At 45.0% G+C, this 18,198-nt stretch overlaps 1 protein-coding gene across 1 annotated transcript in view; it reads left to right on the top strand.

Moving 5' to 3' along the window:
• Positions 1 to 18,198, top strand: part of CSMD2 (CUB and Sushi multiple domains 2) — a 607,842-nt gene that overhangs the window by 190,806 nt on the left and 398,838 nt on the right. Inside the window, exons 10-11 of the mRNA XM_078683053.1 lie at positions 3,066 to 3,260; positions 14,946 to 15,084. Coding sequence (XP_078539179.1) covers positions 3,066 to 3,260; positions 14,946 to 15,084 — 334 coding nt within the window. The remainder of the gene's footprint in view (positions 1 to 3,065; positions 3,261 to 14,945; positions 15,085 to 18,198) is intronic.

The raw sequence follows: 18,198 nt of genomic DNA, 5'->3' as shown, positions 1-18,198 counted from the left end.
GCTGCGCTCATGATGAGCTGAGCTCATCATGACCACATCCGTTTGCGTGGAACGCTCAGCGCAGCAGGGGAATTATCCCCGCGTGTGAGCGCCGCGCGGGTCATAACGAGCTCAGCTTGTCATGAGCCTAGCACAACCGTGCCTCATGACGAGCTCAGCTCGTCATGAGCACGGGAGGGGTTAAACAAAATATTGTCATCGATAACAGCTTCTTCACAGGCTCCGACATGTCAGTTTGAGTAGGCCATAAGGAATTTGAAGTGCTTCCTTTCTTGAATTTCTTCTGCGGCAGGTGTCTGCTTGAAAAATAACTTCTTGTGAGGCAATGTAAGGTATTTTTATTATTTACCAAAGTACATTTTGTGCATTGTTGCACCCTCTACCTTTGCTGCACTTGCTGCCACTGTTTAATTTCTAAAGGAATAATAATGCACCTGGTGGCTTGTGTGCTCTAAGGCATACAGGCGTTCATTCGGGAAACATCCTTTACAACGAAACTTTTACAACGCAGTGCTATTACAACGCAGGTTTTACAACGAAAACCATTACAACGCATTGCACTGGGGGGGCGCTCTAGGATAGGGAATAGATTTAATTTACTATCCAACACCTTCCCTACTATCCACGGGGACTGGAGTTGGAATAGTAAATTAAACTATTCACTATCCAGCACCCCAAAGCGCTATGCGTTGTAACAGAATGCATTGTAAAAACTGCGTTGTAACAGCATGCGTGGTAAAAGCATGCGTTGTAGTGTCATACATCCGTTCATTCACATACACTGTATGCACAACCAGTGCAAGCTCTAATCATACACACTCAGGAGGCGGAAGATGCAAAAAATAAAACGTCTCCAAAGATATTCTGAGCACGCACGTTTCACTGCACCTCAAGGTTCAATTTCCAACTTCCAGTGCCAGCACACTGCGCATCAGAGCCAGGTCCACACGCTTTTGTCTAATTAGAAGCTAGGACAGGAGTCGAATCTTTACCTTTTCAGGTATCCTTGCTTCTGAATGGGCATAAGGGTGTATGACTGACAAGACCAGCCTAAACTCCATTAGTTGACATGCTGCAGTGCCGAGGCTAGCGCAGTATGCTATCTACTGTATTTCGTAAGCGTAGGCCGGGCGGTACAGCCACCGCCTGATTCATGCGCATTGCGCGGTGCAATCAGTGGAGCCCTCTTTCACTGTCAGCGTGACACTGCAGTTTTACATGTACACAAATGATGGTTTTGATTACTTGTTTTCATGTAAAAGCTGTAACACGTCATTGAATGTGTTTCCAGAGTGAGGCAGGATACTTCACTAGTTCCCCTAGAGCCCCCTATGAATAACCCGCCACTGTGGTCACTGCTCTTGCCGAGCTGTACTTGCGCCCAACTGGTGCTGTTCGCCCCTCCTGGCAGTTAAGCTTCTTTCACTCTGTCCTGTTGTCAGCCATGTTTCTCTCCTAGGACATTGTCTTTCCGGTACTATACGCGGCAAGCTGACCCTAAAATGCACAGTTCTGAGTTCTGAGTATTGGATTTAGGCCTTCGGATCTTATCATTGCTATGTCGTATTAATAAACATGAATGGCATAATCTTTATCGCATTGTAATGGTAATCTTTATGAATATCATTGAGTTGGGTTACAATAAACATCTCTTATTTTAGCTTCGAAAGACACACACTTTACAAATATATGTGTTATGTTATTGTGATTTGTTAGCAGCTCCCCTTTGCCACCGACCGCTAATAAAACGATAATAAAACTGGATTTATTTTTAATCCCCCTGGACCTGCCCCCAGGACTCTGATGAGTCTTGGGGGTGGGTCCAGGGGGGTGACATTGTAGGGGGGGGAGTGCTAGTGCACTCCCTTGTCCCCTCACTGCACTAGAAGCTTTCTTCAGCCCCAGCTGCGTTGCTGGGGCTGGAGAAAGCAGGCACAGGCTCACAGTCTGCCTGGGAGCGCAAAGCTGTAGCGACCAGGCCAATCCTGATGCTGCTTTTATGCCATCTGGAAGCCTGTACCAGAAGCAGGAAGAGTGGCATGGAGCGATCGGCAGAGGCAATCAGGTAAGTTTATTTATTAATTTTGTCCCCCGAGAAACACCCCCTCTCCAGAGGCCCCCTCCCCCTTCCCCCCCCTCCCCCGCCCCCCCAAGTCCCTCCTCAAGCCCACCTCGTTGACACTTTAGCAGGGGACAGGCCAGGACTGTGTGATAGTCTTTTCCTTCTTTGGCAGAATTCTTCACCAAGAACTAATACACAATTACTTTTATTGCATTATGGAGTGCAATACAGAAACACACTGAGTTTTCCTGACTTTTTATTTGAGTTTTTATTTTATTTCAATAATAAATCTTATGTTTCGTTTGAAACGTGCCTGCACATTTTCACATGATCTGAATTTACAGTATCTGGCACTGCCTTCTTAAAACCAAGGAGAGATCTAGCTTGGATCATTTGCTCCTCAAGTGATGGCACTGAGGACATTGGGAAAGGTGGTCTCCAGAATTGCTTGCTTCGTATTTACTTCCTCCACTTAGCTTTAATCCTGCCAATTTCTACCTTGTGTTTTCTTTCCCCATGGTTTATCTGTTGTGTCTCGATTCCTGTCTACTGGAAAGGGGCAGTGTGATAAGTGTCTGCCCAGCAGGGACCATTTATTATTTTCAAACTCTCTAATATTTGAAAAGTTAAACAAAAAAAGTAGGTAAACAAGCTACTTACAGGGGGTTGGTTGCAGAAAAACACACAAAACCATAATTCAATAGATTTGATTTCCACTAGAAAAGGTTTCATAGTCAATTTCTGCCGTAAACGTGTTTTAGAGAGAAACCCTAAGCCCGACTAAAAGTTGGGGGAAGTACTAAAATATGCTAGTTCATGAACTGAAATTGTGTGTACTTTTGACACCAAATACTACTGTTTTGCCATTGTGCAGTGAATAGTAATATGTTCATAACGTTCTGGCATTATTTTGTCTGAAAGAATTGATGAACTAGTCATTTATCCAAATTGAATGATTTTTTTATTGCTGCCATCCTTTCCCTCTTCAACTTTCTTCTTCTAGCGTTCCGCCACAATGAGTGTCCTGATCCGGGAGTGCCTGTCAATGGGAAGAGATTTGGTGACAGCCTGCAGCTTGGTAGCTCTCTGTCCTTCCTTTGCGATGAAGGATTTATTCGGACGCATGGCTCGGAAACAATCACCTGTGTGCTTAAGGAAGGCAACGTGGTCTGGAACAACGCAGTGCTGCGGTGTGAAGGTATGTTCTAGTGTGTGGTGGTTCTGTCTTTGGTAAGAACAGTTGTGCTATCTTTTCATGTGTCTAATGTGTGGAGAATAGTTTGTTTCTGAGGGGATAATTCAATGCAGGGTTGCCCAATATAGGGCCACGAGAGCGGATGTAATTCCAGAGTTCAGGATTAAAAAGACGAAGTAAATAATTCCCATTTTAATTTAGTATGAACATTCTGAAATGTGGCACTAATTCAAAACTATGGACTTAAGCTAGACACCAGTTCCAATGAAATGCTTCATCATCCCCAATTATTCCTGTGTGCCCTACTGCAAACAAACTCATAGTGTTCTTATCTGCCTAAATCCAAGATGGTGAACCAGTTCTCCCTTTGTGGTGAGCCTGTGTGCCCAGCCCAGAGGTGTAGCCAGGGAAGTGGGCAACCTCTTCTCTGTATCACTACAAGCCAGTTCTGGGGCAGCTCCTCTACCACTGGATGACTGGAGGGACAAAGGTAGGCCTGACCAGGTGTCAGCTAGCAATTGCCTGTGGCAGAGTAGGTCTCTTTGAAGTTAATTTGTTTATTAATATATAAAAGAAAGATTTGCAGTTTCAAACCTACACAGCCAGGCTACATTGGTAGGTCTGCAGTCATGCTTGCAGTCTCTGTAGTGGGTGGCTCAAAGAGTTATGCAGTCCACTAGTGACATATACCTTACTGGCCCTTGGTACCATTGTCCCATATTCTAGTGATTTACAGGTAAGGTAAACATCCCAATTAGGAGTTTAATCAATGTCTACATATTGTGCCTCTTTAGCAGAGTCCTTGTGCGTAGAGTCAAGAACACGGCAACATTAGTACACAAAAAATAGGGTTGATCATGCAAAAAGGGGCATTTTCTTATAAAAGGCATTTCAGTCTTAAAATATACAAATAAACATAATTACAAGGTCAATTTTCGGGGCTTTTTCTCTCGCAAATCGTTTTGCCAACTCCTGCAATATTGTTCTTAAACTTCTCAAATCTCATAAGCTTCCCAGACATTTCATCGATTTCGGTTTAGTTTGTAGAAGCAGTGTTTCTCAATTTTACAACCCTTAGTGTTTTGCCCATTTATAGTAGTTAAGCTATTTGCCCTCAAAATATACTACATTGAATATTTTTAAATAACATTTCTATGAAAATATTTTAAGCTCAGTATTGTGGATTAAAATAGAAACACAGCTAGACTTTATAACAATTTATAAGACTCAACAAATGTTTTTTTTTAATTATACCTTCACTAAGTATAAATGAAAAAAGCAGACCACTAGGAATAGTATGTGTGACACTTATGTGATATTAGGTCAATGTTGAGTGGTATTTGGTAAAAATTACATACAAACAGAGACAATCTATGTTATAAATTGTGGTCAAATAGAGTTGCTTGATTTTTACCTATTCCATTTGAAAACCATTATTTTCTGGAATCCTCTGGTACATGTACATTCCACCGAATTTGGTCAGACCGATTTATAGCTTCATCGAATGAAGGCAGCACATGCATCTGAAAGGAGACCCGAGTGCTTAATTTGTAAATGAAAACATGCTGGTGCCCTAAAGTGGCTGCTACAATTAAATATGCGAGCACAGAATAATGAGACAATATAATCCTAAAGCCATCTGGGGCCTCTTTATTCAATTTGCAGCCACTCCCTGCCCCTTTGACTCACCCTTGAAGCTTTCTGCTTTCTCCTTTTGGGACGCTTTTCAGTCTTTCTCTTCCTCCATTTTTCCGATATATATATTTTGCTCTCAATAAATGACTGATGCAGAAAAATAAGTCCCCCCCCTTCATAAGAAGTGCTGGTTCCTCCCACCCAAACGCCAAACCCCCCGCACCCCCCACCACCACTCACAACCACCAGCTCAAATTAAGCGCTGGACCTGAGCAAAGGTGATCCGAATATCTGGCTTGAGGGTGCTTTAGATGAAAGGTTTATCACTGAAGCAGTCTTTAAAGGATAAGCAGCAGGGAACAAGTCCTAAAGAAGGAAGTGGAGGGACTAACCTAGTTAATCAGAATGCAAGTGGCATCACGGCGCGTGACATCACAGGAAGTGGCATCATAAGAAGTTCCACCCGGATCCAGCGGCGAGGGGTAGGTGCGTGAAACGCAGCTCAGGGACTACCAACCTTGCGTTGGAAGATCTACCTGAAGCTTTACCCGCTGGATACTGTCGTTATCTGACTGTTAATAATTTTAGGTATTGGCAGTTACAATAGAAGAAGGGTAATGTAGGATTGTTTCCCCTTCACCCCTAAGTGTTGTTGTACCCACACTAGCGTACACACATTACACATTAGGGAATTAGAGTAGACAGTTAACTCACTTTTAGATACTTGCTAAACAATCACATTGGTCCTGAAGAATCGCTTGTTAAATTCACACCAGCAAGAAACATGTTGACCTGACTATAACAATTTCTGGAGGATCTCTGGAAACATTATATTCCAGCACTCCCCTCTAGAAACCCGTTTTTTAATTAAAGCAGTGGACCTCCTGAATAAATCATTTCCGGTACCACTAGCTTTATTTTAATTCACTCCTCCAAGTCTACCCTCTATTTTGGCCCCATACCCGCACTTCATCCATACGGCTGTTGGAAAAAGATCTCTGTCAAAGAGCCCCTCTATGAGGTGTTGCCCGTTGGGTATTGCACCGCCGACCCAACGAGGAGCAGGCCCAAATGATGAAGCATGACACCTGAAAGGGTGTGTGAGGGCATTAAATCCAACAAAATGGATTTCCAGGGGTATCTTTGAGTCACCCTGCCATCATCATCCGCATCGCAGACTGTATCAATCCCCTCTTTCTCTTAGGAACAGCACAGCAATTTTTGTAAATACATATCCTTTGGGGCACGCTGTAGCTGGACCTTCTACTCCTAACCAAGTAGTAATAGCCCATTACTCCTCCTTTTGATACCATATCATAAGAAGTGACATCAGATCTTGAGCCCTCACATATATGTTTAGTAGGTCTATCATGAGTACATTGGAGCACATTTCGAATATACACGCACACCCTCCTGATTGAGGCAGAAGATTCACACTTTTGGAAGCCATGCATGAAACAGTGTTGCCTTTTGTCAGCACAAACTTCCTCTACTAATGATGCTTTACAAGAAAAAATAGTGGTACTTAAATTATTTCAATTCCTTCTCAGGGGTAGTAAGCACTAGATAAATTACATTTATTTTTTATAAATACAGGGAAATCATATCTTGTAAATCGAGCCTGAACTGTGTGTGAAGTGCTAACAAGGTGTGAGTCTTTGTTTCCTCTCCACTTCATTTGCTTCTAGGTGTGAGGCTCCTGACTGCTGCTGCTGCTGCTGCCTGATGACCCCTCAAATTGGAACTTTGTTATGGGTCCAGCAGGAGTCTGAACTAAGAAAGCCCTGTTCCGCCTGGATGTTGTTATACTTGCATGTTGTTGCGATCGAAAGCAGACAACAATGTGCAGGTGCTGCTGAATGTGTCCCAGTGTTTGCAAATAACACTGGGACGAATTCAGCATATTTTTTAGTGGGGCCCAACTTCTTGGCAGAGTGGACGGCGTCCACCCGGTGAAAATAGTGGGCAGACGCCGTCCACCCGCGTGCACCACCGACTCGTGCCATGTTAAGCAGTAGGTTTCCGATGAAACTGTAAACGTAGGAGGGACGCATCCAAAATAAGCACTTTCTATCGAAGACAGCTTGTATTTCCTGAGTTCCCGGTGATTTAGAAACGATATAGTAAATAAGGAGAATGCGCCAAAGCCGCATTAAATACACATTTAAAAATAAAGTAATTTACAAAGGAATATATAACTGCCTCCATTTCCTCTGTCTCGGATGAGACCTAGGGAAGGTCTAATCCGTCTGCCGATAAACGCTGTATAAATGCACCCTGCCTCCCTGCTCGGCTATCCCCAGGTAGCAGGGCCTGCCTGCCCACCGCGGTGAGCCACGTCTCTGATAAGGATTTCAAAGTCCCGCTGAAACCTTTAAAGTTCCCGCTCAGAGAGCTGAAATGGCATTAAAAGGAGGCTGGTTAGGCATTAGAAATCAATGCTTTCATATGCCTACTGCAGCGGGCGCGCAGAGGCACATTTGCATGTGTTTGAATTGGAAGGCATTTTGAAGTGTTAAACAGTAATATTGGGCGAAATAATTTGCTTTTCCAGTTCCTCTCGTGAAGCTCTGCCAGTGTGTGGGGTTTATAAGGATGTGAATTGGTGGAGGGGTTTGTGGGAGCACTAAATGCTGGCCTCAGGAATCACCATCAATTTAACCGACAATTATTGTTTGGGAAATGTTGTTATATCAAGATCAGCGTATGTATTTGGTTTTCCTTGGCTGAGTCAGGAGCAGCTAATGTTGGTATGTAAATACCCCGAATACTGGAAGTCGCTGGTGCATCGACTAAGGGTCCACAGATTCTAGAGAAAATTCAGAAAAGTCCAGCCCTTCCAGGGGGTATGGACTTTGAGGGGTCGAGAACTATCTAATAGAGCAGGGCCACTCGAATTATGCTGCAAGAAAGAGTGAATTATGTGGTAGGCTTTACAAAATGATGCAGCAAAAATTGAAAATTATGTGGCCTAAAGTAGCTTATTTTGAAACAGTATTCACTATCTTCTCATGTTTGCACATGTTAAAACTGTATGGGCAAAGGTTCACCTACACATGTTAAAACTGCCTGGACAAAGGTTCACCTCATTATTAGCAGTTTAATGCCTAAAATAAGCAAGCAGCAACTAAAAGGTGACCTGCCTCTGTATGTAAAAAAAAAAGGCCTGTGGCTGCCAGCAATGCGTGTTGTAGCATTTTTTTAGTAACTTTTGACCCAATTGATCTGCAGTTTTTTTCGTTAAAATTTGCAAATTATGCAGAAGATGATGGCTAATGCAGCAAAAGCTGCAAACCCCTAATTATGCAGAAAACATTACAGCTGCAGGATCATATAGTTCTAGTGGCCCTAAGAGACACTTCTACTCCCTTCCATATCAACACCACTCCAAAAAAAGTAAACATTGCTGAGGCTAGCGCCAATGTGCTTGGGTGGTTTATACTCCTTAATGAACATCGACTGTTCATAGCCTTAAAGGAAGTGACCTGATTAGGGCCAACCGGGTCACTCACGACCACCTCTCAGACTTCCTTACAAATGAAGAGTCGGTCAGACAGTAGAGAATACAAACCAAAGGTATTTATTAGAGGTACACTCAAGTGGGGTCTGGTCTGACCAGCCTCCTTAGATTGCTGCAGAGGGACTGACTTCTGCCAACGTGGTAACACATAATGTACATCTTCAGAACCACTAAAGATACACCCAGACTTTAAATTTACAGTTTTTAGCTAGTGAACAAAGGAGGTACAGAAGGATGGGCTACGATCCTGAGACTGGGTGCATGCTATCTCAGCGTCTAGGTTACTCTGCCTGAGCCCGCCGCTCCAAGTGTGGGAGCAGGCCTATCTAATGAGAAAGGTATGTGATGACAAAAACGGTCTATTCATTAGTACAGCGAAGCTCAACCTTGGAGAAATACAAAAAATAATTGCAGCTGCTTTGTGCTGAGGCGGACAGAGTGAGACATAGTTTCGATCATGGCTCAAAATGGCAGCTGAATACAAAATGGTGCCACGAATGCTAACTTAAAACATGCAATGCAAAGAGAATTCGGCTACAACATTTCTATTCCTACAGCCTCCAAAGTGGAGCTGGAAGCCCACTCTGTTCAGTCTTTTCCATCCTGTCTTCCCTGCCACCGTGTGTAAAAGGCTCCTCACCAGCTGATTGTATGAACGGAGCAGATATCCTGTGGCACGCGGAGCCACCGTGTGAATTGACAGATCTGAAAGAGTGAAAGACCACCTTCTTTCCTCAGTATTAAGTATAAGTAGATTCTCCTTGACTCAAATCAAATCAAATCAAATGATTTGACTCATTTGCACCTCCTGAGCCATGATATTTACACTGCCTCACGTTACAGTGCTCCAACACTTCTATAGCTATTTTTTGTCGTTACTTGAATGAATATATAGTTTATTTGTCAATAAAAACCATAAACATTGTCAAGACCCACATTCACATATCACAGTGCTTGTTATTAAAAAAGGAATATACAAACAATGTAAAAAAATGGCTGCCAGTGATAAAAAAGGATAATAATCACTTTATTAAATTAACCATACCTAATCATTAGCCCGGAGTGGCTACCATGCATAAAGTGGTGAGGTGCATAGTGTATCCTAGGGTTACTACATCCCTGGCAACCCACCTTGATGTAGGTGAGGATGTTGCTAATACAACATAACTATTTGTGTGACTAGCCAGTGGGTTCCCAGTCACAGAACACCAAAGAATGAATGCACCAGCAGCATCTAAGTAGGTTGTACAACTTTCAATCAATCAATCAATCATATCATTTGAAAAGCGCACTACTCGCCCGTGAGGGTCTCAAGGCGCTGGGGTGGGGGATGCTGCTACTGCTCAAAAAGCCAGGTCTTGAGGAGTTTTCTGAAGGTCAGCAGGTCTTGGGTCTGCCGTAGGTGGATGGGGAGGGTGTTCCAGATCTTGGCGGCGAGGTGGGAGAACGATCTGCCGCCTGAGGTTGCTCTTTGGAAGCGGGGGACTGTAGCAAGGGCGAGGTCGGCGGAGCGGAGCTGGCGAGTGGGGGTGTAGAAGCTGAGTCGTCTGTTGAGGTACATTGGTCCGGTGTTGTGGAGTGCCTTGTGTGCATGGGTGAGGAGCTTGAAGGTTATCCTCTTGTTGACCGGGAGCCAGTACAGGTCTCTCAGGTGGTGTGTGATGTGGCTGCGGCGAGGGATGTCGAGGATCAGGCGTGCAGAAGCGTTCTGGATGCGTTGGAGCCATCTCAGGAGTTTGGCCAAGGCTCCTGCGTAGAGGGCGTTTCCATAGTCCAACCTGCTGCTGACAAGGGCCTGGGTGACTGTTCTTCTAGTTTCAGTGGGGATCCACTTGTAGATCCTATGGAGCATGCGGAGGGTGTTGAAGCAGGAGGAGGAGACGGCGTTGACCTGTTTAGTCATGGAGAGGGTGGAGTCGAGGATGACCCCTAGGTTGCGTGCATGGTCGGTGGGTGTTGGAGCGGTTCCCAGTGCGGTCGGCCACCAGGAGTCGTCCCAGGCCGAAGGGTTGGATCCGAGGATGAGGACTTCCATCTTGTCCGAGTTCAGCTTCAGTCGGCTGTTCTTCATCCATTCAGCAACGGCCTTCATTCCTTCGTGAAGGTTGGTTTTGGCGGTGTGGGGGTCCTTGGTGAGGGAGAGTATCAGCTGTGTGTCATCGGCATAGTAGAGGATGTTGAGGTCGTGCCGAAGGGCGATGTGGGCGAGCGGTGCCATGTAGATGTTAAACAGGGTTGGGCTGAGGGATGAGCCCTGGGGTACGCCGCAGATGATCTCGGTGGCTTCGAAGCGGAAGGGGATAAGGCAGACGATCTGTGTTCTGCCGGAGAGGAAGGAGGTGATCCAGTCCAGGGCCTTCTCTTGGATCCCAGCGTTGTGGAGGCGTGTTCGTAGTGTGTGGTGACAGACCGTGTCAAAGGCGGCTGACAGGTCCAGGAGGATGAGGGCCGCCGTTTCTCCGTTGTCCAGCAGGGACTTGATGTCATCGGTGGCGGCGATGAGAGCAGTTTCGGTGCTGTGGTTGCTGCGGAACCCAGACTGGGAAGGGTCCAGGATGTTGTTCTCCTCGAGGTAGCAGGTCAGTTGTTCGTTGACGGTCTTCTTGATGACCTTTGCTGGGAACGGGAGCACGGAGATGGGCCGGAAGTTCTTGAGGTCCTTGGGGTCCGCCTTGGGTTTCTTGAGTAAGGCGTTGATCTTGGCATGCTTCCAGCACTCCAGGAATGTCGCTGTCTCGAAGGAGGTGTTGATGACTTTCCAGAGATGGGGTGTGATGGATGTGCTGGCTTTGTTAAAGATGTGTTGTGGGCATGGATCTGACGGAGATCCGGAGTGGATGGTGTTCATGATCTTGATGGTGTCATCATCGTTGATGTTGGTCCAATAGAGCAGGCGGTTGGTGCGGATGGTGGTCGTGGGGCGGAGGTCTCAGTGGTTCTCGGGGAGTTGAAACTGTTATGGATGTCCGTGATCTTGCGGTGGAAGAAGGTGGCCAGTGAGTCGCACAGGTCTTGTGAGGGTGGGACGTCGTTGGTGTTGGAGAGTTCCTTCACGATGTTGAAGAGCTCTTTGCTGTTGTGCGCGTTGTTTTCTAGGCGGTCTTTGAAGGAGGCCCTTGTGGCGGATCTGATGAGGTGATGGTGTCTGCGGGTCGCATTCTTGTGGGCGGCGTGCCTGTCCGGTGTTCGTTCACGGAGCCAGATCTTCTCCAGCTTTCGGCAGGTTTGCTTGGAGGCCCGGAGGTCTTTAGTGAACCAGCTGGCTTTCTTGTTGGTATGATTGTTGGAGGGTTTCTTGATCGGGGCGTGGGTGTTGGCGCAGTCGTTGATCCACTGTCTGAGGTTGCGGGCGGCGGTGTCGGGGTCGGTATGGTCGGCGGGTGGGCTCTACGCGAGGGTGGTGGTTAGCTGGTCTTCGGTGACTTTGCTCCAGCAGCGGTGATGCATCTGTTGGGTGCGGTGGTGCGTGGTGGGTTTCTTGAAGGTGAAGTGGATGCAGCGGTGGTCGGTCCAGTGGAGTTCGGTGGTATGGTTGAAGGCGACGTGGGGGCTTGCATAGAAGATGGTGTCAAGCGTGTGACCGGCGGAGTGGGTGGGTGTTGTGATGAGTTGTCTGAGTCCGAGGTTGGCTAGGTTGTCAATCAGGGTGGTGGAGTTGGTGTCGTCATTGTTCTCGAGGTGGAAGTTCAGGTCCCCGAGGAGGATGTAGTCCATGGAGGCGAGGGCGTGTGTGCTGACGAAGTCGGCGATGGAGTCGCTGAACTGTGGTCGGCGTCCGGGTGGTCTGTACATGAGGGTTCCTCTGAGGGTGTCGTTAGTGTTGGTCGAGACTCTGAGAGTGTTCCTGTGAACGATGGCGATTCCGCCTCCCGCTCTGTTGGTGCGGTCCTTGTGGGTGATCTTGTAGCCTTCCGGGACGACTATGGCTAGGTCGGGTGCCGAGATGGGTTTCAGCCAGGTCTCCGTCAGGAAGGCAATATCTGGGGAGGTTGAGTCGAGTAGGTCCCAGAGTTCAACGGCATGTTTTCGGGCAGAGCGGGTGTTGAGAAGGATGCATCTGAGGTGGTTGGGTTCTTTCCTGGTCGGCAGCATGGTGGGGCGGATGCTTGTGAAGCTGCAGTTCCAGCAGGTGAAAGCTCCGTGGGTGCGTTTCGGGTGCGTTTCGGGGCGGCCAGGAAGCAGATGTGTGATCGTCCGGTGTTGATTGCGTGGAGGGTTCTGGCATCGTAGCTGTGTCGGGCGTTGTGGCGTTCATGGTGTCCAGGGGTCTTGGCGCTGGGCACGGTCCAGGCACGGACGGGCACAGACGGGCTTGACTTAGGTGCGCCAGCAGAGCGCCAGCGGCGCGTCCGCTGATCGCGGCCGTGTAGAGGCTTCCATATGAGGGGATGTGGGAGGGAGGAGCAGCTGGGAGGTGGGAGCTGGGCGGCGAATGGGATTGCAGGTGGGCTGGGCCGCAGGGACGCAGCGGCGGGAAAAATGGGCGGGGGCCGCGGGAGAACTGGGCACAGGAAGGAAAAACAAGTTTAGGCAAGAAAACAAGTACAGGTACAGAGGAATAAAAACACGTCTGGGCAAGAAAGCAAGTTAGGCACAGGGGAATAAAAACAAGTCTGGGCAAGAAAGCAAGTACAGGCACAGGGGAATAAAAACATGTCTGGGCAAGAAAGCAAGTACAGGCACAGGGGAATAAAAACAAGCCTGGGCAAGAAAGCAAGTTAGGCACAGGGGAAAAATACAAGATTAGGCAAAAACAATGCAGGCAGAGCCGTGAAGCAGCGTGGGGAGCGACCTGCCTACAAGCAGGGTCATAGGTCGCTTTTATTTTTCTCTTTTCTTTTTTAATCTTTGTATGTTTTGAAAAGTGCAAATCTTTTGAAGAACAGGACAGCTTCATCAACCCTTCGCAGCAGTAGGAAACATTTCTGCTGCTTTTAGGGGATGCTCATAGCTACAGGATTGGGCATGGAGCTTGGTAGCTCCCCTCATCCACTCCTTTGAGTGTGTACCCCACAAAGTCCGCCCCCCACACTTTCAAAGGTCTATCCCTGCTAACTCCTGCAAAGCTTCTTGGCCCCTCAGCCATGACTCTTCACCCTGTACTGTCCCCATCCAGTGATCACACAGTACGCAGCCTCTCCCATCTGCTCCCCTTTACCTGCTGTATATCATATGGGACCAAAGTTCTGCCTCTCCTATCTATTTCTGTCCAGAGAGCTTCGTCCTGACTAAGGAGTCTCCTCACACATACACAGAGAGGAGTTCTTTGAAAATGGAGACTTCTTACTATTATAAGGGACTGTTTGGGAGAGGAGTAAGTAGAGGTTATGGAGGGATAGTGAGAGACTTAGGCAGAGAGGGTCAGTGAGGGTTTTGGGGAGGGACGTGCACCAGCTCACAAAAAGACATAAAACAGATGTAAATGTACTCCAGTGCAGAGCACGAGTGAGTCTAGCACCATACACGGCCAACTTCTTGTGCTGCAACCCCCTCCCACAGAAAACATGTGTTAGGGACTTAAAATAAAACACCATATGGAATAATGTTTAGTGCATTAAATTATTTACAATAAGTAAAAATATGTATGTAATGTACATTAAAAAACAAAAAATAAAACATTTTTAAAAAAATGAAAATATAATTAAATTAATTTTAAACAAATCTATTCATCACATTTAATAATTATTAATACACATGAATACATATTTTTTTCCTAAGGTTATATTTTAAGAAAATAATTTAGTTTAATATACTAACCAGAATTACATTTTAAATTTAAATTAAGGTATTATTAAGGCTTTACTTTTTCATTTGTTTTACATTTAAAATACATTTATAAAGCAACATTATTATTTAATATAAAATACTTTTACCAATTATACAAGTGCAATAAACTGTTGTACTTTTCCCTATATTTTAACCAATAGAGATCTCGCCACTATTATCTCCTCTGGGAGGCTGATGACAGTATCAGTGGTTGGCCTTGTGTGGTGCCGGAATGTACTACTGCTCCATTTTGGCTTTGGTTCCTCCCTCCGTTTAAGTGGTTGTAGACATGTAAGTCCACACATTTGAGTAACTTTACACTGATAAGTAGTTAATAGCCAAAAGTAGTGAGGTTACTCAAAAGCATAAGAGTAAATTTACACGGGTAGATTTGCTCAGGCGTAAGTTTATCATGGTTGATAGGCCTGTAAATGTTAGCCAATAGATGGGGTAATGGGCTATTCAAATAAGGGGTCATGTTGCTGCTTTGGGATGAAAATGTTTCTGCCCAGCTGCAACTATCTCTCCATCTAGTAATGCACATTAGGATTCCTGACTTTCTCTACAGATTATAATTAAGGCTGTGTAAAATTACATATTTTTTCTGTGAAATTTCATGGAAATTATGCAAAATATACTACTGGCATGAAAAGGTTTAGTTGCCTATAAAAAACAGATACACATGGATGCCTGGTATTGTGTTATAGAAATACATTAACTCTGCCATTTTGCCTCATTGTATGATCATGTGACTCTTCCCCCAACAGCTCCCTGTGGTGGGCACCTGACTTCACCAAGTGGTATGATCCTATCTCCTGGCTGGCCAGGTTTTTACAAGGATTCACTGAACTGCGTTTGGGTCCTAGAGGCCCAGCCTGGTTATCCCATCAAAATCACTTTTGACAGGTAAGAAAAACAGAAGTGAAACTTGCCTTTCTTGTCTATTTCGGAGAAAAAATCTGTAGCATTGACCATGAATACATTGTCTGCTAATGTTTATCTTCAAAAATGTCAAATTTCTTAAACTGGCAATTGCCAGTGCTGTGAGATATGTATTTAATTACGAGAAATTGTAGCAAAATTGTGCGATATTATGCAGAATTATATGAAATGTAAATCCATCGTTCTATATTTTATCGTAAAATGCTTCCCTACGTAAATGTGAGTGCGAAAACAGCAGCTGCTTGTGTTCTGTTGTTGGCATGCATTTGCTGTAAATTTTTGTATTGCACGTGGCACATTCACTGTCAATTTGTACAGAAAATAGCACGTAATCAAGTGAAGTGGTGTAATTCTATAATTTTGGGAATTTTGCATGCAAAGTGTAAATAGAAATTCCCAACATTATGTGAATTACACCGGCATAACTCACATTTCACCTAGGCCTGACAATTATTTGTGCTTGAAATACTGTGTGCTGTCAAGTCTGAGTCTCCAAATCAAGTTTCTATGTCTACAATTGCATGTGTGGAACCCAATACCAGCGTGAATGTGGCTATGCTAGGGACACATAGGGGATAGCAAAATCCTTTAAACAATGTAAGGATTCCTGGTTACATTGTGTTATTTCTGAAGGCAATCCATTGAAAGAAGTGAGCCACAAAACTTTTTATCTCCATACTATTGCTCCTCTCACCTACCATGGCTATTCTCCTCTCCTTTTTCATTCCCCCATCCAATATCTACCTAGAATGGTCGCACATTGAGTTAAGTCATGACGTATTCTCTAATATAGACTGGTGGTATATCGGTTACTGAAGTCTCTGACCCATCTTTTAGACCAAAAATGTGCACAGTTCACCCACTAAGTGTAGAATATTTTTAATGAAAATCGGAGAAAGAGAAAGACTAGCATTTTAGTGTTGTAGCATTATGTCTGTACTATCCATTATCATCCCTAAGCCAATCCATTGCCTGTAATACAGCTCTCAACATTTCAATATTCTAAGTAAGCATTATTGCTCGCGGTCAGGTCTATAACTGTTGTTAAAGGCCTTTAACCTAAATTACAGATCAAAAATAAAAAGTAGTATGCAAAAAAGGCAAGCACTGGAATTCTGGAGCAGAAGGAAATTGGAGCAGAAGGAATGTGTCAGCAATTATTGGCACCAAGTTACTTCAATATTTTTACAGGAGCATTTTAATGTTCTAATGGAAGATGGTTCATGGTAGGAAAAAGTCACTGGACCGACATGTTCGTATAGCAACAGGACAACAACCACACACGTTTTTGGGGAAAGAACAAGGAAGGTTGCTGCTTAGAGTATTCACTCTCCTCCATACACATGGCTAGCCCAATTTTACATGGTAGACTGTCCAACCTTTGTAAATCAGAAATTTTGAGTTAGTAGAATTAACATTATGCCTTTCCTGGTCCTAGCTGTTAAAGAATTAACTTTTTTGACAGCATAACACAGCACAATCTCAGAGCGAATAAATGAAAATGGGAAGACTCACCCGTTGTAACATTCGCAGACTGGGTCCCTTTCAAAGCATTCATGGGCATATTTACAATGCCCCTGGGGCACTTCTACGCTTGTGTGACGCTCTGGTGGTGCAGTGTGGCGGCCCATATTTAGAAGGCGATGTAAAGCCCTGCATGACTTTTCATGGCCTTGTAAATATGGCCACCTTTGATGCATAACTCTGCATGAAAGGGGCGTTCCTTGGGTGTTGCTGTGGGTGTTCTCACGCTGCAACACCCATGGAATCTGATACATTACAACATTTACAAGGTTTCATAATTCTGGGAATGTGTCATATTCCAACGCCTCCCCAGTGGAGGTATTAATGTAGCGCAACAAGAAAAAATGCCTTTATTTCTCCTCTTTTTTTGCTCTTTCAAGCACACGTAGGAGGAAAATGCCATGTGTACCTTCCTGCACAAAAACAATCATCCCTGCAATGCATACACACTTTCATCATGGTGCAAGGGTGCCTGCGTTGGCCCTAGGTTTCTAATTGTGCACCACCACAGAGGAAAGCACAGGGATTGGTCGTATTGCTGTAAATACAAAGCATCCCTGCACTTTACTAATGATGCAGCTCATTGCAGCAAGATGGCTTGTTGAACTGCAAGCACATTGGCTTGCAGTTCAATGTGAAAGGAACATATGGAGCACAAGTCTGGTGCCAAATCAGCCCTATAATGTACACGAAAGGTGAAAATCCCCTATGCTGACGTATTTTAATTGAAAAATAGGGTAAAGGATTCAAATGCAGCTTAACACATTGTTTATCCCAGTACGAAGCCTATGTTTCTCTGTCGACACAGGAGGAGTTTGGCTTTGAATGATATCTGCCTTTGGTTACCAACGTTATCTGTAAAGCCTTTAGAAATGAGAAATTTTAACACATAATTTTTGAAGCTTCAAATTGGGTGCTTTAAAAAAAACCCTTGTGAAATTTTTTACTTGCACATTCTTTCCAGATCGGACCCCCTGCGGGCGTGTTGTCTACTGATTTGTTATTGGAAATGCATTTTTCTTACACCAAACTTCTGATAAAACATGTAACGCTGTAATTTGGAGATGCACTCCATACTTTGCGAGAGAATGACGAGTGGGTGGGGGTCTCTGCCACACCATGGCAACTAGAATGGATGGTGATTAAGACACTTGCATCTGAAAGCCTTGGCTCGAGGCCTGTTTAACAGAAGGCATGTTTACCCCCACTGCTCCTTGCAGCTCATGCAGAATACCGCCTGATGTCTATTTCTCATTTGAAGAGCATATTTACATTGCACTCAAGGCAGGCCTCGAGGAAGCACCTGTGGGCTTCCAGTTTAAAACTGAGCCACAAATGATAGAACTGGAATTTCACCAAGATCACAGAGTGTGACTAGTCTGATCCCTGACTTATTTCCTACAGCTGTCTGTGCACTCAGCAGAGTCAGTTCAGAAACTCTCAATTGGATGAAGATTAGCCAGGTACAGTGTGCACTACATTTCGCAAATCACAGGTTTTCTCCAGTGATCTGGCACATCTGGACCCAAAGAGTGTGTCGTTGTCACTGGGAAT

The sequence above is a fragment of the Lissotriton helveticus genome, chromosome 3_1 (assembly GCF_964261635.1).
Source record: "Lissotriton helveticus chromosome 3_1, aLisHel1.1, whole genome shotgun sequence".
Taxonomy (NCBI): Eukaryota; Metazoa; Chordata; class Amphibia; order Caudata; family Salamandridae; genus Lissotriton; species Lissotriton helveticus.
The sequence above is the reverse complement of the archived record's forward strand: the minus strand, read 5'-3'. Positions and strand labels throughout refer to the sequence as shown.